The sequence below is a fragment of the Oryctolagus cuniculus genome, chromosome 13 (genome assembly GCF_964237555.1).
Source record: "Oryctolagus cuniculus chromosome 13, mOryCun1.1, whole genome shotgun sequence".
Lineage (NCBI taxonomy): Eukaryota > Metazoa > Chordata > Mammalia > Lagomorpha > Leporidae > Oryctolagus > Oryctolagus cuniculus.
The window spans coordinates 19,375,416-19,398,335 of record NC_091444.1 but is presented as its reverse complement, the minus strand read 5'-3'; the positions used below and the strand labels follow the sequence as shown (position 1 = coordinate 19,398,335).

Sequence of the window (22,920 nt, the reverse complement as noted above, 5' to 3'; positions counted from 1 at the left end):
CCTGCGCTCATGTCTTTGTGCTGCTCTGAATCTCACGATAGAGCTTCAGGCATAATCAGGTGCCATCGTCCGAGATGTTACATTTTCTTGGTAGCCATTCCCTTCCGAATCCCTGGAATCAGTGGGTCTGTCACCTTGCATGTAAAGAAGGACTTTGCAGGTAGGAGTAAAGGCCTTGAGATGGGGGACTCCCCCTGGGTTATCCCCGCCAGCCCAGTGTAATCTCAGGGCCCTTACAAGGAGGCAAGACAGTGAGAGGCTACAGAGGGGTGTAAAGACAGGAGCAGAGGGAGGAAGGGGCCGTGAGCTCTGAACGCAGGCCGCCTTCCGGGGCTGGGAGGCTGGACGAGTCCTGCTCCCCTGGAGCCTTGGGAAGGAATACGGCTCTGCCAGCACCTGGGGGAGCCCCAGCAGGCTCAGCCCAGACTTCCAAGTCTAGAGCTGCAAACAGTAGCGCTGTTTTAAGTCACTAAGTTTGCGGTTTGTGTTAAGTTTTCTTCTTTTTTAAAAAGGATGTATTTATTTATTCGAAAGGCAGAGTTAGAGAGATAGAGGGAGAGAGAGAGAGAGATTGATTTCCCCAAATGGCCACAGCAGCCAGGCCTGGGCCAAAGCCAGGAGCCAGGAGCTTCTTCCAGGTCTCCCACGCAGGTGCAGGGGCCCAAGCACTTGGACCATCTTCCAAGGCTTTCCCAGGTCATTAGCAGGGAGTTGGATTGGAAGTGGAGCAGCTGGGACTTGAACCGGTGCCCACAGGGGATGCTGGCGCTGCAGGCAGTGGCTTAACCCGGTAAGCCACACGCTGGTCCCTGTGTTAAGTTTTTACAGCAGCAACAGCAAACTAACACAGCAGTGAGATTTATCAGTCCGTCCTTGGAGAGCAGTCTGGGTTTGGGTATGTGTTTGGAAGGCTCTTTACTGCTCTGAGATTATACAACTTTCCCCCGCGTCTCCTTCTGGAACACCCATGGTTGTGTCACTTCAATAGATTTGGGAACTGAGATCCACATCTTAAACTGATAGAAGAGCAAGACGGACACGTGGGTGGAAGAACGGCCACCCATTTGCCCTTTGGGCCGGGCCTGTGTCGCCTCCCAGGGGTCTGCTATCCCAGGTGGGGATGGCCATGTACTGTCAGTCCAGCGGACACTGAAGATGCCATCACTTAGACTTGGGGCGCAGTGCGCTGGGGGAGGGTGAAGGTCCAAGGGAGCCAGAGCTCTTGCGAGAAGGCACGTGTTCTCGGTGGCAAGGGGGAGCTCAGGCCTCCCTATCTCAGGTGAGCACAGACACCTGTGTGCAGGCAAGGTGGGCCTGTGGGCACCGGGCTGGCTCCATGATGTATGGGGCCAGTGCAAAGTGAAAATGGGAGACCCTTGCTTAAAAAAAAAAAAATACAGCATCATTGAAGGTGCTATAATAGAACGTTTTCTCCACTCTTCCAGCTTCTTAACTTGTCTTAGTGTTTTGTCCTTTCTGGTTAATGCGATTGTAGGTAAAGTTCACATTTTCGATCATTAGCATGGACTTTGTCATTTGTCTTTATATCATGCTAAGCCAGTTTTTTTTTTTAATTTTATTTATTTATTTATTTATTTATTTTGACAGGCAGAGTTAGTGAGAGAGAGAGAGACAGAGAGAATGGTCTTCCTTTTCCGTTGGTTCACCCCCCAAGTGGCTGCCACGGCTGGCACGTTGCGGCCGGTGTACCACACCAATCCGAAGCCAGGAGCCAGGTGCTTCCTCCTGGTCTCCCATGCAGGTGGAGGGCCCAAGGACCTGAGCCATCCTCCACTGCCTTCCCGGGCCACAACAGGGAGCTGGACTGGAAGAGGAGCAACCGGGACAGAACTGGCGCCCCAACTGGGACTAGAACCCGGTGTGCCGGTGCCACAGGTGGAGATTAGCCAAGTAAGCCCTGGCGCCGGCCACTAAGCCAGTTTTAAATGCAAATGTAACAGCACTTGCTCGTGTGGAACCGCCACAATTGCACACTTCTTGTTCTGTAGGTTGTATAAACACCATGGATACTACTTGTCGACTCGGTGAATTCACCCACTTGCTAAAATTTTTTACAACCCCAGCATCAGTGCTGTCTGCACCTGTGGTCTTTGTGCAGACTTGAAGCGGGAACTCTTGCCTGGACCCTCGCACACGCGCCGCTCACGGCTGAGCAAAGCCAAGTCAGTCCTTTGAGTGGACCATTTAGTGCCAGTTTTTGCAGGTTTGTGCTTTTTGTTGGTAATTTCATGTTTCTGATGGCCTCCAAAGCGTAGTGGAATCTGGGGTTCCCAAATACAAAGACTGTGATGTGTTCAGTGAGAATGGGCTCCAGGTCAGTGTCCTCCATGTAGAGGCGAGTGTGCTTGGTTGTGGCTTCGGTGAATGAATCAACGTTAAGGCAGTAAATAAAGTCAGTGTCTCTTTAGGCAGAAACATGGAGAAAGCGAGCTGCGTACTGGTTGGCTGATGAGGTTGGGACGAAAGCTGACAGAGAGCCAACTCTGGGTTTCCCTTGAGGACAACACGTGCTTTTCTAAACCAGTGTTCTTAGAGATTTTACAGAACACCGAAGCCAGGAACCCAACTTTTAGAGCCACTGAGAATGAGAACTGAGTATATTTCTTTCTTCCTTGAGCAGGTGAAAAGCTCCCAGAACTAGCTACGTTCAGTGTGTTGGGCGGGACAGCAGGTTGCTGGGGAGAGGGGCACGCACGCTAACAGCCAGAGCAGCCCCACCAGCACTGCTTTCCGTCACACACACACACAAATGGCTGACATCTGCTCACGTGGGACAAACCCGCTTTCCTTCACTTTCACCACTGTCCGTCTTCACGATTATTCTGTTTTGCGATGCTTTAGCTTTACAGAAGAGTCACAGAACAGTGCCATGTTCCTCTAAACTCTTTCCTCAACTTTCCCTCATGTTAGGCGTAGACACCAGGCGATGAACATGGGTGCAACACCAGCAGCTAACACATGGACATTTAAACACTTCACATTAAACAAGTCTTTCTAAAGCTCTTTTTTTTCTGTTCTGGAATCCAACCCGAGGCACCATGTTGCATTTCGTCATCATTTCTCTTTGGTCTCCTCTGATCTGTGACAGGTTTTCCGTCTTTCCGTGAATTTCATGATTTTGACATTTTCAAGGGTTCTGCTTGTGCAATGTCATTCGGTGTGGGTTTTCCGATAAGACTGGAGTTATATGGGTTTGGGGAAGTAATTTTGATCAGATCAGAGGCGCATGATGCAACATGACTGATTTCTGCAGACTTAACTTTGTCCCTCGGTGAGGGTGGTGTCTGCCGGATTTCTCCGCTGTAAGTTTGTAATTTTCCTCTTTCTTCCTATATTTTACTGATTAGAAAAAGCCACTGAGTGCAGCCCACACTGGAGGGGAGGGAGCCAAGCTCCGAGCGAGGCATCATGTGACTTGCGGGCGGGTGTTACAACCCCCGTGGTGATGAACACACATTGGGGGCGATTCTTGGAGGCCATGCGACTATCTTGCCTCTCCTTAAAAGTCACTACTCATTCTAGCATTGGTCAGGGGGTCTGCCCACACCAACTGCGGTATCTTAACAGTGAGTTTTCAATTTCCCTCATTCTTCCTACAGCTATTTGGAATTCATCTGTAAGGAATAGCCGTCCTTTTTTCTGTATTTATTCAACCATTGGTAAGGATTTGTGGATATCTGCTCTGTTTGTTGGGTTCTTAATCAGTACGACAATCATTCATTCTCATTGTTCCTTCATGGCTCCTTTCCATATCCTCTCTCCCTCCCTTTCTCTCTCTGCTTTGCTTTTCTTTTCCACAAGATGTTCATCTTGGATTTTCCCTGCCCTAGTGTAGAACCAGCCATTTCTCCAAGAAGCTGTGGTTCCTTATATTGGAGAATCGTATTTAGAAACCCAGACTTGGGCTGGCGCCACGGCTCATTTAGCTAATCCTCCGCCTGTGGCGCCGGCACCCTGGGGTTCTAGTCCCAGTTGGGGCACTGGATTCTTTCCCGGTTGCCCCTCTTCCAGGCCAGCTCTCTGCTGTGGCCCGGGAAGGCAGTGGAGGATGGCCCAAGTGCTTGGATCCTGCACCCACATGGGAGACCAGGAGGAAGCACCTGGCTCCTGGCTTCGGATTGGCGCAGCGTGCTGGTTGTAGCAGCCATTTGGAAGGTGAACCAATGGAAAAGGAAGACCTTTCTCTCTGTCTCTCTCTCTCACCATCTAACTCTGCTTGTAAAAAAAGAAAGAAAGAAAGAAAGAAAGAAAGAAAGAAAGAAAGAAACCCAGACTTGAGTGCCAGGTGTTCTTATTGCTACTTGGGTGTCCTTGCTCCTGGGTCCTCTCAGAACTAGGAAACACGTATGCATACTAGACAGTGCATATACACAATTTACCTATATATTTCTCTATCTATTTGCATATATAAAATATGAGCTCATGCTCTGTCTCTAACTCTCTTCTTGAATATTATTTTCATTTTTTATTTGTAAGGCAGAGAGACAAAGAGGAAGAGAGAGAGACAGAGAGAGATCTTCCACATGCTGGTTTAGTCCCTAAATGCCTGCAAGAGGCAGGGGCGAGGCTAAGTTGAAGCCAGGAACACAGAATTCAATTCAGGTCTCCGCTGTGGGAGGGCAGGGACCCGAGGACTGGAGCTGCCTCCCAGGATGTGATTAGCAGGAAGCTGGAGGAGCTGCCACTCAAACCCAGCTTGGCAAGCAGTGGCTCAGCCACTGTGTCAAATCCCCACCTCCAATTCAGCACCGTGGGGCTCACTGCAGGCTTTCTTTTTTTATTTATTTTTTATTTTTTAATTTTTTTATTTTTATTTTTTTGACAGGCAGAGTGGATAGTGAGAGAGAGAGACAGAGAGAAAGGTCTTCCTTTTTGCCATTGGTTCACCCTCCAATGGCCGCTGCGGCCGGCGCACCGCGCTGATCTGAAGGCAGGAGCCAGGTGCTTCTTTCTCCTGGTCTCCCATGGGGTGCAGGGTCCAAGCACTTGGGCCACCCTCCACTGCACTCCCTGGCCACAGCAGAGAGCTGGCCTGGAAGAGGGGCAACCGGGAAAGAATCCAGTGCCCCGACCGGGACTAGAACCCGGTGTGCTGGTGCCGCTAGGTGGAAGATTAGCCTATTGAGCCGCGGCGCCGGCCTACAGGCTTTCTTATTGGCGTATTTGTCCCAGCTTTTCCTGACAGTGAGCAATTTCTCCTTATCTACGATATTTGACTTTTTTATTCCATCCTAGGAGGTACATAGTTGGGAACTGCTAACTCAAATGACTGCAAGATGCAGATTTGCCAGTGGGAGTGCAGAGTGGGTGTCCAGTTGTTTGCATCTGTATCTTACAGTTTCAAGTCAAAGCATTGTTTTCCAAAGTTAATTAGGTCAGCTCCTTCTTCGCCTGTGAAGTTATGTCATTCATTTGTAACACGATATACAAATAGATCTATTTGTCACAATCTGTGTATCATCCTAGGTCCCCTGAGAGCCTGGTTAACTTTTTAAAAATTTGCATACGGTTCTGTGTGCTTGACAAATGCACGCAGCTGTTCATCTGCCGCTGCAGAACCGCACGGAACAGCGCCCCCATCCTAAAAAATGCCCGCGAGCAGCCCCTCTGTCAACCCTTCTCCTCCCCCAAACCTGGCCACCACTGTCTCTTTCCATTCCTATAGTTTCCCTTTTCCCGAATATCACGCAGCTGCAATCACACCAGATGCAGACTTTTAAATCCAACTCTGTTCACGGAACAAAACCAAGTTAACCCGTGTCCGTGTTGCTTCGTGAGCCAACCGTCCATTCCTCGTTCCTGCTGGCTACAACGGACTCGGGGTGGATAGCCAGTTCCCCTGGCCATTCGCCCATAGAAGGTGTGTTCTGCTTGTTGGCAATTATGAATGAAGCTGCCAGAAAGAGTCACGCATAGTTTTTTTTTTTTTTTTTTTTTTTTGACAGGCAGAGTGGACAATGAGAGAGAGACAGAGAGAAAGGTCTTCCTTTGCCGTTGGTTCACCCTCCAATGGCCACCACGGCTGGTGCACTGCGGCCAGCGCACCACGTTGATCCGATGGCAGGAACCAGGTGCTTCTCCTGGTCTCCCATGGGGTGCAGGGTCTAAGCACTTGGGCCATCCTCCACTGCACTCCCTGGCCGCAGCAGAGAGCTGGCCTGGAAGAGGGGCAACCGGGACAGAATCAGGCGCCCCGACCGGGACTAGAACCCAGTGTGCCGGCGCCGCAAGGCGGAGGATTAGCCTAGTGAGCCGCGGCACTGGCCACACATAGGTTTTTGAGTGAACACGGTGTTCAGTCCACTTGCAGCAGTTCATAGGAGCGGATCGGGGGCCACGGAAGTGCCTGCTTTTGGGAGATGGCAGACACTTTTCCAGGTGGCTGTAGATGCTCCGTGGGGGCAGCAAGTGGGCTTCCTCCTGCCCTGCATCCTCAGGGCAGGGGGTGGCCGTCCTCCTGCTGCCATGGAGACTGCTTGCTCCCTCCTCTCCTCCTCCTTCCTTTGGCTCCTGCCCGGCTTACAAAACAGTCTGTACTCTGGCTTGCAGCCCACTGGGGCTGGTGAACCCCTCAGGCCCACTGCGTCCCAGCAGTCCCGGGAGGCGTCCGTGTGAATGTCCTCAGCTCTGTACGGAGACAGCGGCATCCCGCCTGGGGACAATTCCTGTCTGGCTTTCCCAACCCTTGCTTCCAGGCAGCTTTTTTATTTATTAATTTTTTTGCTTTTTACTTTTTTACTTTTTTTTTTAGCCAAACCGAGGGAATCTACTGAACTCCTAGGGTGGCCCAGAGTCTCCCTGAGGCTCTTCGGCAGCTAAGGAGCCGGCAGGACAGACGGTGTCATGGGGCGTTCCTGTCGGGGGCCTGGGCCTTAACTGGTCAGGAGGGAGCCAGGTGCCAGCGTCTTGGCCTCCCGGCTGGACAGCGAGCACATTCTCATAGTCACTCGAGTCCTCGCTGCACGTCCTCTCGCGCTGCAGCTGACAGCTCTGGCTCTCAGCAGGTGGCTGAAAGGCCACAACCTCCCCTGAAGCCAGCAGCCTCCTTGAGACAGGCTGGAGGTGGGTCCCTGGACCCTGCGCCCTGCCCGCTGCTGCGCTGTCTGGGCTGGAGGAGGTGGCCTCTCCCCCAGCCCGCTGCTGGCTGCCGTCTGGTTGAGCCGGGGCCACATTTCCGTCATCCCCGCAGCGCTGCAAGGCCGCCCAGAGCTGAGTCTCCTGGCTGCCCGCGAGCTCCAGCCTGGCCATGTTGACGTAGTCGTCCGAGGCCTGGGAGGAGCTGTCCGCCTCGCTCAGCGGGTCAGCTGGACACCAGAGAGTGCTGTAGTCGCCGGCACCATCACAGTCCTCGTGGCTTTCCTCGGTGAACCCCAGCCCCTGGGCGCCTTGGTGAGCGAAGCAGCACCCGGGGGCGCTGCAGACGGAGGCGGGGGGCTCGGCGGCGCTGCAGGCAGAGGCGGGGGGCTCAGTGGCCGCGTCGGCCGCGGGGACGTTCACATAGTCGTTGGCGTCCTCCGAAGCAGAGCTCGTCCGCTGTCTGGGGGCCCCGTCGTTGCCGTAGTGCGCCGAGGGCACCAGGGTCTGGCACACGTGGGGCACGGGGGCGTTGTCATAGATACCCACTGCGAACCCCACGGTGGGGATGCGGGCTCCGTGCCCCTGCAGGGTGCTGCTCCCTTGGGAGGGCTACGGGGAAGCAGAGACATCCGGTGATGAGAGGGAAGCAGAGAGGGGTCAGAGTGTCTGTTGCTCCCTGCGCGCAGGGCCACACGGGCCCCTCCCGCTGGTCCCCACCGCTGGCCTCCAGGGAGGTGTGAGTGAAAGGGCTTTGGCCACTGGCAGCGGTTCCACTGGGAGTGGGGGGTGGAGGCGTGTTACAAACTGGGGGGAGCTTGGCTCCGCAGAGCACGTGGAGAGGAAGGGCTGCAGGTGGCTGGAGGCAGAGGCTGGGGTCAGGACGGGAGGTGACGACCCCAGCTCCCCCGCTGAGTGCTGATCGAGTCTGAGCACTTGAACAGCTCCTGGTGCCTAGAAATGCTTAGCAATGCTCTCCTTGTTGTACAGGGGCAGCTGGCACACAGGCCCTGAGGGGTGCTGGTCTGATGTTTCCAGAATGTCTGGGTTTTTAGGAAAAGCTCAGGGTCTGGACTTCCTGTGTGAAACGCCTTCCATTTTTAAGGATTGGCCACTGGTTCCCAATGCGCTTCACGCGGCGGGGGCCTGCGTGCTGTCAATGCCACCGTCCGTCACGGCCCAGCCAAGCCCTGGGACGAGCGCTGGCAGTGGGTCTCCTGCTTGCTGCCCTGTCTCCGTCACGCGTCTTGCTCCCTGAGGACATCGTGGGGCAGGAGCTACGTGAGGAGAGGGAGGAGGGGGAAGCAGAGGCTTCTGTGTAGTCCCTGAGCCTCAACCTCTGGGTACGAGAAGCTGAGAGACCACAGACCCCTCCTCAGGGTGACCATGAAGCCAGAGGGACCAATTTTTCAACAAAGACCCTATCTGTGAGAATCAGCCTGGGGTGGGTGGGCATTGCGATGTAGCGGGTGAAGCCGCTGCCTGCGACGCGGGCATCCTGTATGGGCCCACTTCTGATCCAGCTCCCTGTTAACGTGCCTGGGAAAGCAGCAGAAGACTGGCCCTGCACCCATGCGGGACGCCCAGATGAAGCTCCTGGCTCCTGGCTTAGGCCTGGCTCAGCCCTGGCTGTGGCAGCCATTTGGGGAGTGGGCCAGTGGGTGAGTGAGCCCTCCGCCATGCCCTCTCTCTCTGTAACTCTGCCTTTCCAATAAATACATACATCTTAAGGAAAGGAAAGCAGCATAACCTTGATCTTCAAAGCAGTCCCTTCACTGTCCCTGGTGCCTCGGCACCCGGCTGCCCTCGGGCTCCTGACTGGCAGGTGCCTTTAGCGCCGGATGACCAGACCCTCGGGATGATCGGTGTGAGTTGTCACACAGCCCTTGCGACCTCAATGCTATCCCCATCCAGGGGCTTGACTGTGTTCACATGTTGGAAAGCGAAACAGCGCTGGGAGGTGGAGCCTCGGGGGAGGGGCCGTGGAGAGTCCCCCCGCGGCTCCGTGCGATGCTGCAGGAGTGGGTTCTGATGAGAGGCTGGCCCGCTCCTCTCTCGGGCCTTCTGGCTCTGGCTCTCTCTCGCACCTGCCCATGTGCTGCCTTCCTCCGAGTGGTGGTGCGGCCCTGGATCTGGGACTGCCCGGCCTCCACGACCGGGAGCCAACTACAATACTGCCCGGTACCCGTGACCCGGCCTGCGGTGTCCCCATCTGAGCCAACACTTTTTACTCCAGCCACGGAGATGAATGGGCGTCTCTGCTGCTGAGAGTAACTGAAATCAATGCACACAACCCCTCGGGGGGGTTCCCAAGGTGGGGCTCTCAGGGTGCGTGAGGCCCCAGCAGCAGGCTGGACCACGTAGGAACCTTCCCGAGTCGGCGGCTGGGGAGGAAACAGCACCAGTGTGGACACGCGAATCGCCATGTCTGCTAAAACCCGTCCGTGCCGGTTCTAGCATCGTGCGCTCGCCAAGCGTGCCTCGCTGGTTTTCTGACATCCCCAGCGCTGGCTCCTGTCTCCTCAGGCTTTCCCGCTGGGCAGGAAGGAGGCCGAGACTCATCTTCCCAACTTAAGAGGGCTGCAGGGCGAGTGCCAGAGGCCACACTGCCCGTCTGCCCCAGAAGGCTCTGGTACCCAGAAGTCCTTCCCCTCGGCTCTCCTGCCAGCGCCCTGCCATCCCCCAAGGGGCTCGTCTTGTCACTCAGCACTCACCACGTGCCCAGGGGGGTCAGGGTTTCTGGAGAGGAGGCTCTCGGTACTGAAGACACGGATGCTCCTGGACTGACATCTCCCTGGAAGAACAGAGAATGGCTCCTGAAGACAGCGGGCCTGTCCTCGGAGCACCTGGGCCCGAGCAAGGCCCACTCCCTGTGGGCTCCGACGTCCTGTGGGGAGGGGGTCAGAGGCCCAGGGAGCTTGCACTGGGAGACCCGGCGGTGCTGGGAGATGCTGGCACCAGGCATGGAGGCAGGCTGGGAAGAGAGCTCCTGCCGAGGGGCCCCCAGCCCTGCCTGGGACGCTGGTGCCAGGCTCTCCTGCTGCAGCGCTCCCCCAGCGGCTTTCCTCAAGAAGAAACAAAGCCCCCAGCCCAGACCACCCGCTGCACCCTTTCCAGAGCCCTGCCGGCCTGTCTCCGGAGTCGCAGCTGATGGTCTTTCCAGCCTGTTCTCCACCAAGCGCTCAGGGGGGCCGGAAGACCGGAAGCTTAGAGAAGGTCACCTCTGGGAGGTGCCAGGTGCATTCTGGGTGCAGAACGTGGGGCAGTCTGGCCTCAGGGATCAGAAGGAAAAACCTACCCAGGTCTTCTTGCCTTGGAGGCAAGAGGTCATAAATATTTTTGGCTCGCTGTCCAGGCCGAGGCAGAGTCAGTGAGGGCATGCCAGTGACCCGTAGGTAGGGGACACGACCTGCAAGATAACAAGGGGGCGCAGGTTACGGGAGGGCCACAGGAGGCCCACGGGAGGCCCATGGGAGGCCCACGGAAGGGCCAGCCGAGCAGAGCGGGGCACCTTCCCCACCCTCCGCAGACCTGGGCTGGAATCATTTCCTGGAGGAACAGGGGACTCGCTGGATAGAAGCTGAGAGGGGAAACTGGGCCCAGGGGTTCCAGAGCAAAGTCTTTCTCACAGGCCTTCAGTGAGCTGGGCCTTTGGAGCAAGGCCATGGCTAGTGTGTCAGGTAAGTGCCAAGGGCTCCCCAGCCCAGAAGTGCACACCCCTGGAAAACGAGCTGGGCTCTAGAGGACTGCCAGGCGAGGTCATGAATCCCACGGTGTGGGGCTGGCACCATGGCGCAGTGGGTTAAGGCCCCTGCAGTGCTGGCATCCCATCTGGGGGCCGGCTTGGGTCCCGACCTCTCCGCTTCTAATCCAGCTCCCTGCTGATGCGCCTGGGAAAGCAGCAGAGGATGGCCCAACTCCTTGGGCCTTTGCACCCACGTGGGAGATCTGGAAGAAGCTCCTGGCTCTTGGCTTCAGATCGGCTCAGCTCTGGCCATTGCAGCCACTGGGGAGCGAACCAGCAGATGAAAGACCTCTCTCTCTGTCTCTACTGCTTTCTCTAACTCTGCCTTTCAAAAGAAAAAAAAAAAAAAAGATCCCACTGTGCCTCAACCCAGGACCGGCAAGGGACTCACGCTTCTTCCGTTTGTTCCAGGTGCACAGGATGCAGGAAGCCGTGATGACCAGCAGGAGAGCGAGGAGCGTCGCGAACCCAAAAATGATGCCGCTGCTCGGGTCCTGACCTCTACAAGGAAAACCGCAGCGCGCTCCAGCCACGGTGGGCCGGGGCGGGGTGGAAGGGAAGCCGAGGTGTGTGCTGGGGGAGGCCCTCTCTGAGCAGCAACTCACAGAGGCGAGATGCCCAAGGGACAAGGGAGCTGTCCCTCTTGGACGCCTGCCTGGGGGGTGGGGATTTTGTATTCAACATTGCGACAACCTTATCTCTCTGTCTCTTTCTGTGGCCTGAGCAACCTGAGATTTTGAGTCAGAAAGGAAAAGTAGGGGCGGGTGTGTGTCACAGCGTGTTGAGCCACAGCTTGGGACGATTGCATCCTGTACCCGGGTGCGGGTTCAAGTCCCAGCTCCTCTGCTTCCGATCCAGCTCCCTGCTAACGTGCACCCTGAGAGGCAGCAGGGGATGGCCCAAGTACTTGGGCCCCTGCCACCCACATGGAGTTCCAGGCTCCTGGCTTCAGTCCTGGCATTTGAGGGATCACACAGCAGATGGAAGATCTGTTTCTCTCTCTTTGTCTCTCACGATAAAGCAAAAGGAGAAGGACCTGTCCCGGATGACACAGGTAGGACTGAGCAGGGGCGGAGGTGGCTCTAGGTCTGTTGGATCCACAGATCACGCTCTCTCCGTTCTAGCACACCCCTCTCCAAGCTCACAGAGTGGAATCGGCCCGCCCCCTGCTCCTGGGCTTCCTGGCTTGCTCAGAGGAGAGGCTCACTTAGCTCACAGCAGGGAGTGGCGCTGGGACAGAGGCCAGCTTGCAGGAACTCCAGTAACCCCCACAGCACTAACTGGTGGAGCTGGTCTCCAAGCAACACTCAACTGCTGCGTGGAATTTGACCAAGGCAACCTGTCTACCCTGTGACTCCTGCGGCAGGGCGGGAGACACTGCTGGGCTTTGCAAGGGTGCGGAAGTGCGTCCAGCCGATCATAGCCCCAGGTGGCTGCACATATGGTACCCAGAAGCAGCCCGGGGAAGTGGCAGCAGGAATCAGCAGCTGACCTGCTGGCCCCAGACCCTCGAAGCCTGGCCGTCTGCCAGGGAAGCTTTGTGTTCTAGGCTTGTTTTCCTGCTTTCTGCTGGATGGTTCCTCCAAGCTGCCTAACAGAACTCCGGCTGTCCCACAAGGCGGCTCCGCGCTGGTGCGCACCGTCATCCAGCGGCCGGCTTGAAAAGCTTGGCCTCTGTTTTGCTTCCATGTGCCACTTCCAGTCCACCAGCAGGTTCTGTCTGCCCCAGCCTGGGCGTCCGTCCCAAGCCCAACCCTCTCTTCCTCCTCCGCTGCTGACCCCGCTGACCTATGCGCCCACCTCCCCAGTGGGTCTCTGCTTTCACACCCGGCTCCAGGGTGTGATGCTATACACATGGGCTGGGATGATGGTTCTAAAGAGCCAATCAGACTGTGTCCCTCTCCGCTTGGAGCCCTCCGTGGCTTCTCGTCACACTCAGACTCAAGCCGGGGGTCCACCCAGGGAGGGCTCCCCAGAGCTGGACTTGGCCCACCAGCACTGCTTGCTGTCCCCGCCCATGCCTCAGCCTGCCTCGCCCTCCCCGCTGTCCCTCACCTCCTTCAGGTTTCTTCTGCAGTGCCACCTCCGCAGATGGGGCTTCCCTGGCCACACCCTGTCACCCCCAGGCCCTTTGTCCTGCCCTGCTGTGTTCACAGAGCTTCCGGCTGACTGCCATCCTAGTGAGCGGTCTCTACTGGTCTGGGCATCAGCCTCTGCTCCCACCTGTCTGTAAGCTTCCTGTTCACCTACTGCCTTCCAGGCTGCCTGGTACCTGGTAGGGGCCTGTTCAGTGAGTGAGTGACCACATGAACAAATGAACAAACATAGAAATACTTCTGGAGTAGTGCAGCCAATGTGGGATATTGTGTGAAGGGTCTTCGAAAATTAAAATTAGGGGTGTGCGTTTGCCCACACAGAAGTTAAGCTGCCTCTGGGGTCACCCACGTCCCATAGTGCACTGCCTGAGTTCCAGTCCTGCCTCCATTTCCCATCCAGCTTCCTGCCTATGCACGCCCTGGAAGGCAGGTGATGGCCTAAGTACTTGGTTTCCTGTACCCATGCAGAAAACCCGGATGGAGCTTCAAGTTCCTGGCTTTGGTCTGGCACAGCCCAGCCTGTTGCAGGCATTTGGAGAGTAAACCATCAGATAGAAGATCTCTTTCCTTCTCTCTCTCTCCAGCAGTTCTATTTTTAGTAGCATTATTGAAACAGCACTAAAATAGAACTCCTGTTTGATGCAGCAGTCCCACGGACTCAGAGGAAATGAAGTCAGTGTGTCAAAGCGACGCGTGCACTGCTGTGTTTGCTGAGCCTTATTTGCCATACTCAAGGCGTGGACTCCACCTCTGCGCCACTCAGCAGGTACATGGACAACGCAGATGTGCTGTACACACCCAGCTGTACTGTTCGGCCTTGAAGAAGAAGGGCATCTTGTCCTTTGGGGCAACACAGATGCAATGAGAGGCTATTGTGTCGAGCAGATAACCCAGGCCAGAAAGACAAACACGTATGATCTCCCATGCGACTTGGAGTCTAAGCCAGCTGAACTCACAGCAGCAGAGAGTAGACGGGGACCAGGGGCTGTGGGGGAGGGGTTGTAGGGATGACAGTTACCAGATACGAAATTTCAGTTAGAAGGAATAAACTCGGGGCCATGGCGCACTAGGTTAATACTCCACCTGTGGTGCTGGCATCCCATATGGGCGCCAGTTCTAGTCCCGGCTGCCCCTCTTCTGATCCAGCTCTCTGCTATGGCCTGGGAAAGCAGTAGAAGATGGCCCAAGTTCTTGGGCCCCTGCACGCACGTGGGAGACCTGGAAGAAGCTCCTGGCTCTTGGCTTCAGATCGGTGCAGCTCTGGCCATTGTGGCTGTCTGGGGAATGAACCAATGGAAGGAAGATCTTCCTGTCTCTCCCTCTCACTGTCTGTAGCTCTGCTCTGTCTCTCAAATAAATAAATAAAAAATCTTAAAAAAAAGAAGAAATAAACTCAAGAGGTCTACTGCACACTGTGGTGACTGTGGTTAATAACAATGTATCATAGCCCTAAAAATCAGAGAGAGTGAATTTTAAGAGTTCTCCCCATGAGAAAGGAAGTAAGTGAATTAGTGCATAGCCATTCTGCAATGTATACAATATTTCAAAACATGTTATGCACCATACATGATTGTTCTTTACAATTAAAAAACAAAATTATCTTAAAAATAAATAGCTTGGTGAGGGAGCAGGCTTCTGACAACTTTCAGGAATTCATTCTTCATCAGCACCCACGTCTCACTCGCAAGCGACATATGTTTGCCACAGTAAAAACGCGTTTCTCAAAATGACAGCGATTTTAAAATGTATTATCATGGGCTTGTATTTTTCTCACGGTACTGACCTTTCTTGCTAGCAGTGTTTCTAAAGATTCAATGGCTGATGGACTTATCTTTACTGGTGCGAGACCGAGAGTAGCAGCGGTGACACAGATGCCCCCTTAGTCCCAGGAGAGGCTATGTCCTAAAGATGAGTCTTTATGCTGATAGGATTCCATTTTCCATTCATGGCAGGTTTCTAGAACCTAAAGACACATCCTTGGGAAACTGGGCTTTTGTTTCTATCATGGTAGGATCATGTTTGCTTCACTTTCTACTTTTATTTATTCAAAAGTCACACAGGGAAGAGAAAGAGAGAAAGTTTGATTTCCCACTGGCTGGTTCACTCCCCACGAGCCTGAAATAGCCAGGGCTGGGCTAGGCTAAAGCTAGGAGCCCAGAACTCAATCTGGGTCTCCCACACAGGTGGTGGGGAGCCAGCTACAGCATCTGCTTCCTCCCAGGGTGCACGCCTGCAGGAAGCTGGCATCAGATGTGGAGATGGGACTTGAACTCAGGAGTAGGATGTGAGATGCGGGTATCCCAAGGGCATCTTAACGGCTGCGCCACATGCCCACTTCCTATTTTTTTTTTTTTTGAGGGGTGTTTGGTGGGACCTGAGTTAGGGAAGATGGAGGACGGGGCGCAGGGGCCCTGAGGGAAGTCCAGGGGAGTCAGGCCACCAGCAAAGAGGACCCGTGTAATTGGACTTCCTGACCCCTCATCGCCTGCCCGTCCTCCCGCCAGCCCCGAGCAAATGCCTCCGAGCCCAGAGCTTGTGGCCTTGGGGGACCCGAGCCTGTTTGAGGCTCCCCAAGGTGGGGGGGGGCGGGGAAGCCCCATGCTGTCACTCACCCTTCCAGGCTGCTGGCCTCCAGGGTGCTCCCTTGCATTCCTGACAGGGTCGGGGTGATGGCGCCCATCGTCCAGCAGCCTCTGAGGTATGCCCCGTCTTCAGCTTCTCGGCCTGCTCTGGCTCACAGCCGCCAGCCGGCGTGTCTGCCACACTCCCACTCCTCCTCTGGGGCTGACTCCCAGGAGAAAAGGCAAATGGGTTTGTATTTTGCATGTAACCACTTCTTGTTGTTGGTTCTGCAGCAGATCACGTAGAGTGAGAGACCTCCTGGTCACCCCGTCTTCCCAATACTCCCGGACACACCATCAAAACTTGCAAAACCTCTTCTTCTTAAATCTTTGTTCCCCAAAGTCCTTCACGAAAGCAGTATTTCGGTTTTACTTTCTTCCTAAACATCTTTTGTTCTAGAACTTTCTCCCCCGCCCCCAACATGCTGTCTTGCCCCCGAAGTGCCAGGCCCAGCTGACCCCACGTCACAGACAACAGGTTTGGTGCTACCTGGCTGTGGCCGCGATGTCTGCCGTCGGTGGTGATGGTTGCCTGGGCGCAGGGGCTCCCGGAGTGAGGAGGCTCAGGCCCAGCCTCCCAGCTCTGTCTTCCCAAGCAGACGCGAGGGGCACAGCGGGGCAGGCTGCCAAGAGGCCCAGGAGAGGCCCCGTGTGAAGCTCATCTTCCTCTCACCCCCAAAACTGTGTGAAAAAAAAAAAAACACAAACCACTCTCTGCCAGAATGGAAACGGAGAGTCAGCCACAGGAAGCGACGCCACCAACGTGCTAATGAAGCCAGGCAGGAAATGCTTCGCAGATAGCAGAAGGTGCAGCCCCCACCCGCAGCGCCTGGGTGGGCCAGGGGGCCCTGTGCTCTGTGCGCAGTGGGACCAGCACTGGGCATTTGCACCCCGGCTTTCTGAGCTACCTGGGGTCAAGGTGTTTCGGAGGCAGAGCCTGGGAGCACAGATGCACCCCCTTGTGATTAAGTGGGTGCAGGTGCAGCCGGAGCCGGCGGGGGGGCGGGGCAGGCTTTCTAAGTGTTTAACAGAGCAGGTGTGTTTTGCATTTTGAGAACTTCTGCTTTCAGGAATAGAGCTAACGCTGGGGTCGGCAGTCACCATCCTGGTTCTTATAGTCACAGTGTCCCCAGGGGCCACCGGAAACATCCCAGGTGTTGTTAACATCCTTGCCCTCCTGCCCCGCCCACCCGCCCTGCCTGACTGCTGGCCTGGGCGGGCAGAGCCCTCTCTTTGCAGGAGGAAGCCGCCTCCCTTAGTGGGGAAAGGGAAGACGTCTCAGTGCCTCCCCCACCCTGGACACTGGTGACCTCAGCTTTGCGGCCAGCAGGCCTTGTCCCACAAGTGTCCAGCACAGGCCCCGAGGCTGCAGGCGGGTCCTGGATGGCTCCCAGGAGCCCGGCCTGGCAGCCAGTTCTGGAGCTAGAGCCTGGCTCGCCGCCCTCTTCGCCTTCAATAAGGATCTGTCGCCCTGGTGTCCAGGATGGGTGCCCTGAGCCATGGACCTGAGACGGAGGGGCTGTGTGTGCACAAGGAGCCTGGCGGGCAGCGAGCAGACTGTCGCTCCTCAGAGCGCATGGCCCCCACGGCGACCCCTTCAAGGCCTCCTCTGCTTCTCCACCCAGCTGCCGCCCCGGGTGTCCTAACTCCCTCCCACCACGTCTGGGGAGACACCCTTGGGAGTGGCCGCGAGCCCCCTTGCTCCAGGCCCCTCTGTCCCATTTTCCTTGGGCTGGAGCCCACTGAGCCGGACTCTCTGGAATGCTTCACCCTAACGGAGAGGAAGCTGGGTACACTTTAAATCCAGTTGCTCTGCTGTTTCCCTTTAACCACTTCTCGTGATCTTAGGGGCTGAACGCCACGTACGATTAGACCAGGGTTCTACGCAAAGTTCACAGAAAAGCAGAACTATGAGCTCATTATGGTGCAATTTTTTGAAATCCAACCTTTAGGGTTTTTTATAAGACTTTTTCCACGTACTACAAAAAGCTATTTTTTTTGTGTGCCAAAAATTAACTCACACTTCTTTTTCTTAAAAAAAAAAAAAAAAAAAAGAGAGAGAGAGAGAAGATTGGGGCCAGAGCCCTAGCACACTTGGTTAATCTTCTGCCTGCGGTGCTGGCATCCCATATGGGCGCCGGATTCTGTCCCGGTTGCCCCTCTTCCAGTCCAGCTCTCTGCTGTGGCCCAGGAGTGCAGTGGGGATGGCCCAAGTGCTTGGGCCCTGCACCTGCATGGGAGACCAGGAGGAAGCACCTGGCTCCTGGCTTCGGATCAGCGCAGCGTGCCAGCTGTGACCTAGGTGACCTTGGTGCTGTGAATTTGCGACGTGACTGTGGGATAGGGTGAGATGCCCAGAAACAAATTCGCGGCTGGTCTTTTCTTCCTGTGTGCCCTCATCCGCCAAGGAAAAGGGCAACCCCCCACCCCCCAACTGCCTTCCCAGCAAGGCCAACCTGGGCTCCTGGGTTTGGTGTCCTGAGCCCTGAGAATGCACGAGCTGCCCCAAAGACAATCCCCCCCAGGCACGCAGGAGCAGCCCTGGCAGCCTTCTGTGGGGGAGCCCCCGCCCCCATCCCTTTGCCCGGAGGCCCCCCAAGTCTGGACACGTCTGAGCCTGGAACAGAGGCGGCACACTCCTTCCTCCTCCCAGGTGAGAACAGGAGGGTGTAGCGAGGGCCGTGCCCACTCCCCCCAAGAACCCTAGGCAGAGTGAGGGGCTTGGGGGGTGGGGGGTGGGAGCAGACTGGAGGAAGCGCCTGCGCGGGCTGAGTCCTCAAGGGGCTGGGTTGGTGTTGCCCACAGGCGGGAGTGGCGGCAGAACACTCCCCTGCATCCTGGGGCCCTGCGGGCAGAGGGGGCTCCGCCCTGGCTCCCTGCTGGGCTCTCTGCCAGACAGCGTCCCCCAGTGTCCCCTGGGACTCCCCGGCCAGCGCCCCCGGGGAAGGGGCCGTCAGGGGTCGGTCTGCCAACAGTGCAAAGCCTTGCGCCAGGCCCGGGGTGCACGGCAGTCTGTGGTAGGAAGTGGAGACCGAGCCCTCAGCAGCAGGAGTGGGCTGGGTGGTCGCACCAGGAATCAGAGGGGCTATGCCTGTCTCCAGGGAGCACAAGGGCAGAGGGACAACAGCGGACGCACCAGCAGGAGCGGAAGGCCGGCCCGGGGGGCACACAGGGCCAGCAGGAGCGGAAGGCCGGCCCGGGGGGCACACAGGGCAAGCTGGCTTTCTCTGTGCCCTCCGGTGGGAGCAGACCATTCCAACCAGCCAGGGTGCTACCTCACCGGCCAAGGCATCCCGACCTGCCTGGGGTGCCAACAGTGTGTCTTCATTTGATCTCTTTAACTGCACTTTCTTAATTTGTGTTTGTGTGTTTGGAAAGCAGAGCGACAGAGAGATGGAGACAGAGATTTTTCCATCTGCTGATTCAACCTCACTCCCACTCCCCCAAATGCTCGCAGCAGCTGGAAGCGGGCCAGGCTGCAGGCAGGAACCCAGGCACGGGAGCCATCAGCTGCTACCTCCCAGGGTGTGTGTAGGCAGCAGGCTGGATCCCAAGTGGAGCCAGGGGCTGGCATTGTGGGGCAGTGGGTGAAGCTGCCGCCTGTGACCAGTTGAAGCCCTGGCTGACCTCTACTTCCAATCCAGCTCCCTGGTTATTCACCTGGGAAAGCGGTGGAGGATGGCCTACGTGCTTGGCCCCGGCACCCCTGTGGGAGACCTGGACGGCCCAATCCTAGTCATTGCAGCCATTTGAGGAGTGAACCAGCAGCTGGAAGCGCTCTCTCTGTCTCTCTCTCTCTCTAACTCTGCCTTTCAAATAAATAAATAAGTCTTTAAAAAAAAAAGCGGAGGCAGGACTTGAACCCAGGTACTCTGGTATGGGACGTGGGTGTTCCAAGCAGTGACCTAATCATTGAGTTGAACAGCCAGCCGCCTTGGGCAACTGTGTGTGTCAGAGGACGCCCGTTTGTGCGGCTTGGCCTGCCCTGGGCTCTGCACAGCAGGCTGGGCCCACACGAGCTGCGTGTGTGGCTACCGATTCACTGCTCTTCCACTCTGCCCAGACTGCAGCCGCGCTGGAGCCCGCATGGCCCTGCTGGCCTGTTGGAGTCTTGTGGTTCTCGGTTCAGTCTTCCAGTGAATTCCTGTTTCCCAGAAGCCGATCTCACAGTGGGACACAGGTCCTGAAATCATGGGCATTCTCTCACTTGTCACCCTGGCCTCCTTCCACGCCCTGGAACAAATCGAGATCTGCGGCGGGGCCCTGGCCCGGGTGGCGCCCTCTTCCGGCCACTCCTTGCCTCCATGTAATTGTCCTCCTCGCCCTCTCACTTCCCCCAGGTCCGTCCTGGGCGTCTCCATCAGAGCCAGCTGCCTTGACCCCTCTGCATTCCCACCTCGCAGCCCTGCTGCCCGCACCTGACCTGACACGTCACCTGTTTGTCTTGTTTATCCTCAGAGCGCACACAGTGTGACCGTCATGATGGCTATTTCACTTGTTCGGTGAAGAAGGGACACGGTCACAAACAATGACGTGGCTGGGTGTGAGCTTGTCCGGTGCTGGGTTTGACTTAGCAGAGCCAAGGCACCTATTTCTTGCGCTTCGAGGGTGTGGAGCCCTCTGTCTGTGGCAGGGCCAGGATTGGGACAGGAGCCGTCAGATGCCGGGCTGTTAGCACCCCCTCTCGCGTGAGGCACCTTGCGTCTCCTCCCCGGTCTCCTGCACCCCCACTCCCAGACCCTGCCCGCTCCACAGGCGGTCCAAGGCACGGGGTGTCACCCCCAGCAGCCCCTGCTCCTCACGGCGAGGTTTTGTTCCGTCTCACCTGTGCGCACCCTGATAATTCTAACGGGCCAGAACTGAGACAGGACGCAAACGAGGCACAACTGCTCCTTCCGTTGCCACCCGGCTTTGCCTGATTTCAGCACAGGTTCTTTTGCGTGTTAATTGGAATCGAAGCCCTCCAGGGCCAGCAGGGACCTCAGAGCTGGGCTAGCTGAAGTGCTTTGAAGTCAGGTGACATGAAAGGCAAAAAAAAAAAAAAAAAAAAAAGTCTTAAAAAAAAGTGCTATCTTGGTGGCACACACACGGGCCCCGAATCTTCTCTGAGGGGCCCTTTCCTGATCTCCGCTGTGTAGCTGGGAAATCATCAGTGCGGCTCGATGGTCTCTTCGTAGCCAGAGTCCAGCAGGCCAGCAGGTGGGGTGGGACCAGGGTAGCGTGCACCTCCTGCCTCCCGGTCTGCCACACAGCAGAGTCTCGGCTCCGTTTCTCCGGTGGTGGGGTCCTTAGCTCCTCCAGCGCAGGCTCAGAGAGAAACAGGACAGCTCAGCTGAAAGGTCCCACAGGCGGGGGCAGGGGCGCCTGACTGCGGGCAGCGCGGGGCTCTGGGCCGCCACGGACCTGCTCCGCCTCCCAAGCACAGCTGGAGCCAGCACTGGTTGCTGTCCTTTGCTCCCCAGCTCTTTCAAACAGGTCTCCCTGTGCACTCAATTCTCAGGGGCCAAGACGTGGAGACCCGGAGCTAAAACCCCGACTCCGTCACTGCCGTGATCCCGGCCGGGCCGCAGGGACGCACCGTGGACTCGCTGTGCTGCTGGGCACCGGGCAGGTGCTGGAGGACGGCTCACGGATGTGGCCTCGGTCCCAGGCCGCCTAGCACACGGGGCCTGGCTGATGTGGCCGCCGCAGGCACGCGCTCGCCCCCGCCCCCGCCCCCGCCCCCGCCCCCGCGAACGTGATGGCAGCCAGGAGTGTGGACCCTGTAAGCTCTCATCGTGAGTGATGGGGCAGTCCAGGTTTGACACCAGCCTCTCTCGGGAGGCGACCAGAGGTCTTCTGAGGACAAGGAGGCCATGCTGGCCAAGGGCCATTATTTGAAGGACAGATCTGTCTACCTGGGTCCCACAGCAAGGTATAGGCAGGCTCGGAACCCCGACACCCCGCCCCCCTCCAGCTCAACCTGTTCAGGCCTGCTGGTTCCCTCCCCAGAGACCTCAGGCCAGGGGCTGGTAACCTTCTCTGGATTTGCCTGGCCGTGTGTGCACTTGGCAGGGAGCCAGTGGTTGGGGGCCAGCTTTGAGTCAACTCAGGGAGTACACAGGCAGGGGAGGAGACAGCGGCTGGGAAAGGGGACACACGGACGCTCCCTAAAGGCGCAGGGCAAGGGAGCCTTCTCCTGCAGAGCTGGGGGTGGGGACAAGGGGGGGCACGTTCCTTCCTTCACACACAGGACTGGCCAGGGGTCAAGTTGGCCTTCTTTTTTGTAATTCACAAATTGTTTAAACGTTTTTATTTGAAAGGGAGGGAGGGAAAGACAGAGATCTTCCATCTGCTGGTTCACTCCCCAAACACCTGCGCCAACCAGGGCTGGGCCAGGCAACAGCTGGGAGCCTGGAGCTCCATCGGAGTCTCCCACATGGGGGGCAGGGACCCAGGTTCCTGGGCCATCACCCCTGCCTCCCAGGGAAGGAAGCAGATCCAGGCTTGGGTGCGGGTGCCTTAAGCAGTGTCTTAACCCCTGTGCCAAATGACCGCCCCCACGAGTGGATTTGACTGTCCATTGAACTAGTCTTAGGGATACGGTTGTTTCTGCTAGAATACTTTTTTGAAAAAAAAAATATTTGAAAGGCAGAGTGACAAAGAGATTCCATCTGCTGATCTGCTGGTTCACTCCCTGAATGGTTGCTAACAGCCAGGGCTGTGCCAGGCGGAAGCCAGGAAGTCCACCCGGCTCTCCCAGGTGGGTGGCAAGGGCCCAAGTATTTGCTTTCCCAGGTACATCGGCAGGAAGCTGTATCAGAAGCAGAGCAGCCGGGACTCAAACCGGTGCTCTGGTCTGGGGTGCTGGTGTTGCAGGCGGTGGAGGTCTAACCCGCTGCGCCGGGCGCTGGCTCCGGGATACTCCCGAGGCTTCCGCACCATGTGCTGGGGTCAGGAGGCGGGGAGCCGTGGGAGCCTGTTTGGCAGAGCCGAGAGGCACAGACTGAGGCCCAACGGAGACAGGCGGCATTGAGAGCGGAAGACACAGGGCGGGGCTTCAGCAGAAAGGACCTTCGTTCTGTCTGTGATGATTTTGTGACTCCTGGGAGCAAATAAACCCCAGCTCGTTTTCACAAAAATTTTCACTTTTGCCTGTAGCTTTATTTATTTATTTATTTATTTATTTTCTATCCCAGCCCTTGGTGTAAAGAAGGGGAGCAGGCACCGTGCCGGCGGGGACAAGGCCTCTCAGGGGTCCTTTCCTGAAAGAGCTGGAGGGGGGGACACGGCCCTTTCCTGTCTCTGATGTTTCAAAGCAGAGAGGCGACCTGACTGTGCGCCTGCGTGACGGCTACAGGAAGGCTGAGCCAGACGGGAGGGC

General features: G+C 56.7%; 1 protein-coding gene and 1 long non-coding RNA gene across 5 annotated transcripts; one reads left to right on the top strand and one right to left on the bottom strand.

Annotated features, from left to right (window-relative positions):
* Positions 1-6,713: 6,713 nt before the first annotated feature.
* Positions 6,714-16,378, bottom strand: LAX1 (lymphocyte transmembrane adaptor 1). Of its 4 annotated transcripts, XM_051821148.2 has the most exons (6): positions 16,048-16,375; positions 15,549-15,720; positions 11,232-11,341; positions 10,394-10,504; positions 9,810-9,889; positions 6,714-7,707 (listed from the first exon to the last, which is right to left on the bottom strand). In XM_051821148.2, exons 2-6 carry the CDS (start codon positions 15,614-15,616, stop codon positions 6,799-6,801), a joined length of 1,278 nt encoding a protein of 425 aa, XP_051677108.2. In that variant the 5' UTR covers positions 15,617-15,720; positions 16,048-16,375; the 3' UTR covers positions 6,714-6,798. The 4 variants fall into 4 exon arrangements, with proteins under 4 accessions (XP_051677108.2, XP_017203331.2, XP_069911223.1 ...); XM_017347842.3 differs by having other exon boundaries at positions 15,549-16,375; XM_070055122.1 differs by lacking the exon at positions 11,232-11,341 and having other exon boundaries at positions 16,048-16,212.
* LOC103350999 (uncharacterized) lies at positions 6,999-14,346 on the top strand. Its single transcript, XR_011381354.1, has 4 exons — positions 6,999-7,410; positions 11,252-11,374; positions 13,582-13,702; positions 14,083-14,346. It is a non-coding gene; the product is annotated as an uncharacterized lncRNA (long non-coding RNA).
* Positions 16,379-22,920: the final 6,542 nt, after the last annotated feature.